The sequence below is a fragment of the Egretta garzetta genome, unplaced genomic scaffold (genome assembly GCF_000687185.1).
Source record: "Egretta garzetta isolate BGI_Z169 unplaced genomic scaffold, ASM68718v1 scaffold69, whole genome shotgun sequence".
NCBI classification, from domain to species: domain Eukaryota; kingdom Metazoa; phylum Chordata; class Aves; order Pelecaniformes; family Ardeidae; genus Egretta; species Egretta garzetta.
In genome coordinates this window covers 3,286,524-3,295,190 of record NW_009260790.1, presented here as the reverse complement: position 1 = coordinate 3,295,190, position 8,667 = coordinate 3,286,524, and the positions used below count along the sequence as shown (strand labels likewise).

Here is an 8,667-nt window from a genome sequence, read left to right as displayed (position 1 = left end):
AGCTCCCCCCAAGGCTGTGACCCCACGGCATGGGAGAAACAACCCCCCTTCCCCAACACCAATGCTTTTCTATACAAGACCTGGGGCATTGCCCAACACCTGGCTATAGAATAAAGACTGCTCCTCTATACAATATCAAGTCTACAGAAAAGAACCGCACACCCGTTAGAGCAGGGAGGACAAAGAGCTGCTCCTTACAGCACAGTGGCACTAGGCGCTGCATAAGCGAACCGCACGCTATGGAGAGCTAAACCCTATAGGACTGTGTGCAATAGGAGAGAGTTGCACCCTACATGAGCTGCACCCTATGTAAGAGGCCGCACAACATAGAGCTGCACGCTATAGATGAGTGCGCACGATACAAGGAGCTGCCCGTTCGTGTATGGGGATGCCAGGCTGTACAGGAAAGCCGCACCCTGGGTAAGAGAACAAGGCACCACGAGCTGCACCGTGCGTAAGAGCTGCACGCTATAGGGGGGAGCTGCACCCTATAGGGGAGAACTGCACAGAATAGGGGGGAGCTGCACGCTATGGGGGGAGCTGCAGTTTATATAGGAGAGCTGCAGGTTATATAGGAGAGCTGTATGCTATAGGGGGGAGCTGCACATTATATAGGAGAGCTGCACAGTATAGGGGAGAACTACACGCACTGGGAGCTATATGGTAGGAGAGCTGTACATGCTGGATAAGAGAGCTGGGCAGTACGTAAGAGCTGCATGCTATATGAGTGCTGCATGCTATATAGGAGAACTGACGCTATATAAGAGCTGCACGCTATAGGAGAGAGCTGCATGCTGTATAGGAGAGCTATATGCTTTAGGAGAGCTGCACACTATATAGGAGAGAGCTGCACGCTGTATAGGAGCTGCATGATATGGAGAGCTGCACGCTATATAGGAGAGCTGCACGCTATATAGGAGAGCTATATGCTACAGGAGAACTGCACACTATATAGGAGCTGCACTCTACATTTTCCTGTACGAGACCTGAAGAAACTCCCCAAGCCGACCCCCTAAAGCCCGCGCTGTTGCCTGTAAGTGAACCAAACCCCAGCCTGCACCCTCCTTTCTATAGGGGAGCCTGAGCCCAGAGTACCTACACACCACGGGGCCCCAGCAGAGACCCCGCCCTCCATCCTGCTCTACAGGGGAACCAGGCAATGCCCCAAAACCAACCCCAACCCCCCCGTAATTTTCTAGAAGCGACTCAGGAACTTGCCCCCAGCACCTATGCACCACACTGCTTCTGTAAGCACCCTCTCAAATGAGGCCCCCTCCAAGCGGCGCCATTTCCCCCAATCCCTGCCCCCCCCAAATCAGACATTTCACAAGCCCCCAAACACCCTAAAGCACCCCAAAATCATTGCCCACAGCCTGTGCCCAGGGCTGGGTGGCCGGGAATTGCTCAAATCATTGGCAAATCCTGGGAGAAATTGGAAAAAAATCCCCAAAATCAGAAAAGCCCCCAAGAATCTGATCCCTCCCCACCCAAAAAATCAGAATTTGCCCCCCAAAAAATAGGACTCACACCCCCCCAAAAAAACGAGTCGGGAGCCGCAGCGACCCTTACGCTTTATCTCTTGGATACTCTACGTAGAAACCGGGGCGGCGGGGGGCTCGCACCGCTCCCCCTTTACAATATAATAAAGAAAGTAATAAAAATAATAACACCCCCCCTTAATTATTATGTGCACAAAAATGGACTCTTTTTTTTTTTATGCTCTTTCATGCACAGTTTCTTTAGCACCATGGTGAGGATCCGGAGCGGGACGGGTACCCCGGGAGAGGAGGACGGGAAGGGGTTTGGGATCCCGGGATGCGGGTGGCGAAGGGGGGGTCCCCTCCAGCTCAGCATCCGCCGCAGCTGCGGGCGCAGGATGCGACCACGGTTTGGCAGAGCCCGCTGGTGGCCATCACCCCGCACTTGGAGAACTTGTCACGGCAGAGATCGGCTGCGGGGAGAGTGGGAAAGAATCCATGGAGGTTGGAAACGGGGGGGGGGAAAACCAGCGAGGGACCTCCCTGCCCCATGGGGATGGGGATGATGCTGCAAGGGGGTGGCTCAGTCCCCCCAAAATGGGATCCCAGTTTGGCCCATTGGTTGTGGAGCGCTGCCTGGAGCGACTTTGTTTGTTCGCTGGGATTTCCCCCCTACCTCCCCCCATAGGAAAAGGGGTGACGTGGATGGGAATGACCCCAATTTGGGGTCCATCCCCCTCTCCCCGCCCTGTACCTCGCAGCAGCTCTTCATGGGCGCACACGGTGCGGACGCAGATCTCCTTGTTGATCACGTAAACCCGGCGGAGGCTGAATGTGGAGTGGGATTGAAAAAAAAACAAAAAACCAAAATGGTGGGGGTGGGTTATGCAATAGCAGAGGGGATCCCTAAAATATGGGGGGGTCAGGGGGGCTGCCCCTCACTCGCCTGTAAAAGCAGATCTCGTTCAGGCACTGCTTGCAGGGCTTGTGCACGGAGTAGAGCCTGGTGCAGGGGTATTGCTCCTCCCGGCAGTCTGCAAGGAGAAAAGGCTGCTGGTTTCGGATGGGGGTCTGGGGAATCCCTGGTGGGGGGGGCCTGATTCCCCAGGGATGGGCTTCACATCTGCTCGATGCCTTCCCCCCACCCTAATTTTCACCCCGGGTGTGAGTGAGGAGGGGGGGGAAGCGCTCACCGAGGGGTCCTGGCTCCGTGGGCTCAGTCTCAGGGGCAGCAGCTGGGAAGGAGGGAAAGCAAATTTAGGGATGGAGCAAAACCACCCCCACTGCCTAAACACTGGGGTTTAGGGCTGGAGCATCCTCATGCTGGCACCCACAAAGCTGCTCTGGGGGGGGAGCACGACTGGGCGAAGGGTGCAGGGGAGGGATGGAGGGGGAGCACGGCTGGTCGAAGGGGGCAGGGGAGGGATGGAGACCCCCAGCCCTGGGGTGGGGAGGGGGTCGGCGGCTGCCACCCACCTGGGGTCGGGGCCGGCACGATTTCCTGCTGGGATTGCTGCTGGGACTGGTACCGAAACTGCTCCTCGGGGGCACGGGGGGTGACATCTGCAAGGAGGGAGACGGTGCGGGCACAGCCCAAAAATCCTGGCCCCTCATCCCGGCATCCCGCAGGGAAACCACTTACCGTGATAGTCGTAGTAATCCTGAATTTCTGGAGAATAAAACAGAAAAGAGAGCACAGCCTGAGGATGGGTTTTAGGGTGAGAACACACCCCATTGGGGCCAGGACTTGGCAATGAGCTCCCCAAAATTTTGGAGGTGGTCTGAGTGATGGGAAAACACCCTCCAGCCTCCCTGGGAATCAATCTGGGCCACATCCCACCATTTATTTTTTTTTATTTTAAGCTTAATAAAGGCTTAACAACTAAGTGGCAGTGTGAGGGAGGGGACGGAGAGGCACGTGTATAAGGGGGGGGAAGGGAAGGTGTTAGGAGAAGGCTGGAAATTTAAGGGGCAGAAGAAAAAGGATGGAGCGAAGCAGAAAGAGGCATCAGACTGATGTGTGTTTGGGCAGAGAAAGCAAAAAAAAGAAAGGAAAAAGGTGGGGTGGGGGGGAGAGGTGGGCAAAGGCTCTCCCAGTTCAGGGTGCTCTAACCTGATTGCTGGTCATACTGGGAATATTGTACCGGCTCGGGGTAGGTGATGCCTTCAAACCTGCTGTACTGTCCCTGGACCAGGAGCGCTGCTGGGGAGACAGAGGCAGGGGGAGAGGCATCACTAGAAGGGTCACGGCTGCCCCCAGCCCCGGGATTCAGGGTTCCCTGCTCTGCGTCCACCTCTCCAGCTTCACATTGTCCCCCAAAATATCATCCCATAGCCATCCTCGACCGCCCAGAGAAGAGGAGGGAAGGAAAGCAGGATGCTCACCAACAGGGGACCAAGCACCAGCCCAGGATTCCTACGTTATCCGGGTGCAGCCAGGGAGGATCCCAAGTGATCCCGGTGTCTTGCAGCACCTGGGTACCACAAGCCCACCCAGAGCATCCAGCTGACCCCCACGATGCTCCTGATTCCCTGGGGGATGAGGGTGTCCCCTGCATCCCTTGCAGACCCCCTGGGAGCTCATCCCGCCGTGGATCCAGGGGGGTTCAAACCACATGAGCTGACATGATCACGCAGGCAGGATGCTTTGGGGGGGGCGGGGAATCAGGTCACCCTCCCACCCCCAGGGCATGGCAGGGACCCAGCCCCGGGCCACACCGCGATATCCCGTGGTCCATCCAGCTGCTGCATCCCTCTGCATCCTTGCAAGAGGCAGCATCCGTGAGCAAAGCACGGCCGGGAATGATGTGGGGAGAGGACTTCTCTCTTCTGCCCGCTACCCCCCGGGCTGTTTCCCCCTTCCCTGGGCTCCTTCGGCCTCGCCTGCTTAATGTTTTCCATCTGTTCCCTAAGCCTTTGTGCCAAGCTGGTTTCGCCCAAAGTTTTCCTGGCTCCAGGCTCCCGGGTCCGTCGCCTCCCTCCTTGTTTCCATCCCGCCTTTGCCAGCCCCCTCAGGGGGTTACAAATATAATTTTTCTGGATGTCGTCCCGGTCCCGAGGTGCCAATTTTGTGCCATCCCATGGTGCCACCTCGATGTCCCCAAAGCAGGAGGGATGCACTTGGTGCCAGACTCCTCGCCCCCTCCATGCCCCCCAACCTGGAGGCAGTCCCAGCCTAAACACAAGCCTAGGCTGGGGTGTGGGGCTAGTCTGGGGGTGTAAGAGGCAATGAGGTGATGCTTGCCCCAGGTGCAGGCACCCAAGCATCTCTGGGGGTGGTGGCTGGCTCCTGGGGCGTCCCCTTGCCTCGGGGACCCCCGGGGAGGGGACACTCACCTGGCAGACACAGCAAGAAGAGCCCAACCGCTCTCATCCTGACAGCAGCGATGAAGGAGCAGCGCGGGCCGGGATGCAGCCGGAAGAGCCTGGATGGGGCAGGGGGAGACTCAGAGGGGGTCAGCGGAGAGGGGGGGATGCAGACCCCCAAATCCCTCTGCTCCCCATCCCCTACAGCAACCCCCCTCCCCAGCACGATGCTCCTCGTGCCTCTGCCTGAGATACCCCCAGGGGCTGGCTCAAATAAAAAAAAAAAACCAACCCAAAAAACCCCAAACCCTAAAAAAAAATAAAGAAATTTCCCCCCAAAAGGCAGCCTGGGCTTCCTGCCCTGATTGCGCACTCCTGGGGGAATTGCAAGGACTGAGCCCTGACATATCCCGTGGGCAGGAGGGGGGGATGAGAAATGCCGGGATGTCTGAATCACTGCTGTGGGGGACGGCATCTGGACCCCCCCGGTGATAACAGACCCAGCGGCTGGAGGTTTGGGGCTCCTTCCCTGGGGTTTGCAGCCCTGCTCCCTGGCAAAGGGTTTATTTTAGGGGGTCCTCGCTGCCGGGGGACGCCGTGTTTGCTCGGGCATCCCCTAAATCCAAGGGGATGTGGAGATTTAGGGAGGGAAAAACGGCTTTCAAGAAAAATCCCGCGCCGGCGCTGGGGTTTGGCAGCCGTGGGTTTTTACACCGGCTGCCCTGCCCCCTCGGCCCAAGCCAGCTCCAAGGGGGAAAACTAGGGGGGGAGGAACATAAATTCATAAATTCTCCCCAAAAACTCCTTCGAAATCTAACCCGACGCATTTGGCTGTTGGGGATAAAGCATTCCCAGCACGCCGAGATTCCGCAGGGATGGGGAACCCCTCCTGGCACCTCCGGCTCTGCTGCCTGAGCGGGGAAGCTGAGGCATGGGTGGAGATAAGCGGAAGACATTGGTATCTCGCCCCTGCTGAGGGGGAACATCAGCCCCACATGCCAGGAGGCACCCAGGCACCCCCCCGGCTCCCGGCTGAGCCGCAGCTGGGTACAGCACCTGGGATGGGAATGCAGCTCCAGCCCCAGCCCAGCATGGTCCCTGCTGGGTTTAAGACCACACTGGGGCAGGTGGGGTCAGTGGGACTGACTGCACTGTCACCAGAGCGTGGCACCTTCTAGCGACCGTGTCCTCACCATCACCAAAGTACAGCACCTTCTAGGGACCATGTCCTGCATCATCCCCATGGCGCTGCACCTTCTAGGGACCATGGCCTCAAGATCACCATGATGTAGCATCTTCTAGGGACCTTGTCCTGCACCATCACCAAACCCTAGCACCTTCCAGCCACCTCGTCTTCCCCCTCACCAGAGCGTTGTACCTTCTAGCAATCACGCTCTTGCACTACCACCATGCTTGCAGTCACTGGAGATGTTGGCGACTGACTGCCAGACCCTTCCCAGCTTTGGGAAAGCCGGAAAGTTGGTCCCCACCTGAGCCAGGACCAGACAACCGAGCTCAGCCGACGGTCACGAGTTCGGTGGTCCCAAATGAAGCGCCCAGCAGCTCTCCACCACCAACCCATGGCTCCACCTTGGTGGGATCCCGGTCCCTTCAAGCCCCATCTGCTTCCCATGGCAAAGGAAGCCCCAGACGTGGGTTTAACCCAGGCTAAACGTGTCCTGGGATAAAAGGGATTGAGCAGGGATGAGCGAGATCAACGTGCGGCTCTGGGCTTGGCAGGGGTCTGGGAGGCTTTATTGAGCCTTAGCGGCTGCTGGCAGCCCTTGGGTTTGGGAGAGCTGCTGGGGCCTGGCCAGAATGGGGCTGCTACGGGGGACTAGGGGGTCTGGGGCTACCCTGAAGTGGCAGAAAGGGGCTGTAGATGCCCGTCCCGACCTTTGCTGCTTTGCCAGATGCCTGGATCCTGCTGGATGTCAGCACCAATGTCCCCCTGCAGGTCCCAAATCTCCCTGATCCGGAGCTTGTATCCCACTCAGGACAGCTTGGGATGAACAGCCACCTCCAGAGGCATCCCAAGCCATCCTCCCATTGCGCCAGTGATTCCAAGGACACGGCCACACGGCTCAGGATTAACCTGCCCTGCAGGCCCCTTTTTTCGCCCCAAAGCAATCTGCAAAGCGCCCAAGGCTTCTCTAATTCCCCCTGAATTTCCCCCAAACTGGGAGATCTTGGCCTGAGCTCACGGAGTTTGGCCGCGGAATGGGGACAGACGGGTCACGTCTTCCCCCGACAGTGACGCCAACGTCTTCTCCTCCCGACGGAGGACACTGAAGCGTCCGCCGCCACCGCCAAACCCAGCTGGGGGAGTGATGCCGAGGGTCACCGCGACATCATCCTGAAACCCAAGGTTTGCAAAGAGAGGCTGGGGCCACCTCCACCCTCCTCCTCCTCCTTCCTCACCCTTAGCTTTTCCCACTGCCGAAGGGACCCGGTGCGATGCCCCGGGAGGGACCCGCCGTGCCCCCCTTGCGCCAAGCTCCTCTCCCCTCCGTGCAGGGGTCCGGCGACTCCAACCGCGCCAGATGTTTTTGCAACTGCACATCTGGGAACAATCAACCCTGAAGAACGAACACCACAGTCTCTCCCTTTCATTCTGCTAAACCCCACCTTCCCCCAGCCTTTCCCCCCTCCCCCAGCTTCTTTTTTTTTCCCTTTTTCCTTTCTTTTCCTTTTTTTTTTTTTTTTTTAAGCTCTCCAGTTGCCAGAGAGTGGGAGAACAAAGGGAATATGAAAGGATTCAAATTTTTTTTGGCCCCCAACCAAAGGTTAAAAAACTTCTTTCCCCCCCATCCCCATTTTCACACATCGCATTTTCATTAGGGTCCTGTCCCCTGCTGGAGGGGGGGAAAATAAATAGAAATATTAAAATATCCTTTTTCTATAGTTTCTTTTTGGGAGGGAAAAAAAAAAAAAATATACGGCTTCACTCAGACCTTAGGGTATTCTTAGACTTCTTGAAGTGGTTAAAAATCTACTACAACAACTGTCAGGCTGCAAAGATGGGCCCCCCCCACTGCTGCCAGTTCTTCAGCACCCCAAAAATAAGGTGGTTCCTTTTTTAATGAGATTAAAAGGTTGAAAACAGCTTTTCAGAGCTCGCCTGCCCAGACCGATGGAGTTTTTAAGGCAACTTTGCAAAGCCCCAAAGGTGGGGTTCAGCCCCATCAGCTGCTGGGGGGGTCCCCAGCATCTCTGCCTGGTGCAGGGGGTGGGATGGGGGGGGTCTCTCTGCCCTGCTCCTTACCGCTCTGGGTGTCAGTGCTGGTCCTGCCCTTGCCCACCGCCTTGGTCTCTTCTCTCTGCTTTCAAAAACTCCAAAATGAGAGTTAAAAAAAACCCCACACTCCTACCTCCAACATGGGGGCTCCGCTGGGTCCTAATGCCACACCTGAGCCGGCCCCTTCCTCCTCCCAAATTGCTGCCTGCTAGAGGGAAAAAACAATAATAATTAAAAGAAAACCCAATAAGCGCACATCGATGCAATCGGTCGTCAGGGCTACGTGTCTTTTTTTATTCCCCCCCCAGCCGGATGAATTTTAAGTGGATTGTAAAAGCAAGGAGAGAGGATTTTGTGCAGCGCCGAGCACGCCGGCGCAGCTGAGGCTGGGTTTTGCACTGCTGGAGAGTGAGATGGAAAGGCTCGTGTCGGGGCATTGCTCTACCACCTCAGGGAAAATTCCTAAAATTTGGGATCCTGGGATCCCAAACACTCTGCCTGACTCCCAGCTTGGCTTCAGCGCTTGATCTACAACTCCCCCTCCTCCCGCCCCCGCCCCCGAGCACCGAGGATGCTGCAGCCTCACAGATTTGAAGGTTTATCCCAGCATGGAAGGGGGGGGGGGGAAAAAAAAAACCCTTTTTT

General features: G+C 56.9%; 1 protein-coding gene across 1 annotated transcript; it reads right to left on the bottom strand.

The window, feature by feature from the left end:
• Window positions 1-1,847: 1,847 nt before the first annotated feature.
• MFAP2 (microfibril associated protein 2) lies at window positions 1,848-8,205 on the bottom strand. Its single transcript, XM_035901918.1, has 9 exons — window positions 8,156-8,205; window positions 4,815-4,903; window positions 3,592-3,678; window positions 3,121-3,147; window positions 2,955-3,041; window positions 2,672-2,713; window positions 2,425-2,512; window positions 2,233-2,306; window positions 1,848-1,951 (listed from the first exon to the last, which is right to left on the bottom strand). The coding sequence occupies exons 2-9, from the start codon at window positions 4,849-4,851 to the stop codon at window positions 1,848-1,850; spliced, it is 546 nt and encodes a 181-aa protein (XP_035757811.1). The 5' UTR covers window positions 4,852-4,903; window positions 8,156-8,205.
• Window positions 8,206-8,667: the final 462 nt, after the last annotated feature.

What these genes read in the sequence shown, in the direction of transcription:
- MFAP2 (XM_035901918.1), bottom strand. Translation starts at nt 4,851, where the DNA reads ATGAGAGCGGTTGGGCTCTTCTTGCTGTGTCTGCCAG. An exon ending in CCAGTATGACCAGCAATCAG is followed by an intron (nt 3,148 to 3,591) that starts GTTAGAGCACCC and finishes TTTATTCTCCAG; the next exon opens with AAATTCAGGATTACTACGAC. An exon ending in CGTGCCGGCCCCGACCCCAG is followed by an intron (nt 2,714 to 2,954) that starts GTGGGTGGCAGC and finishes CCTCCTTCCCAG; the next exon opens with CTGCTGCCCCTGAGACTGAG.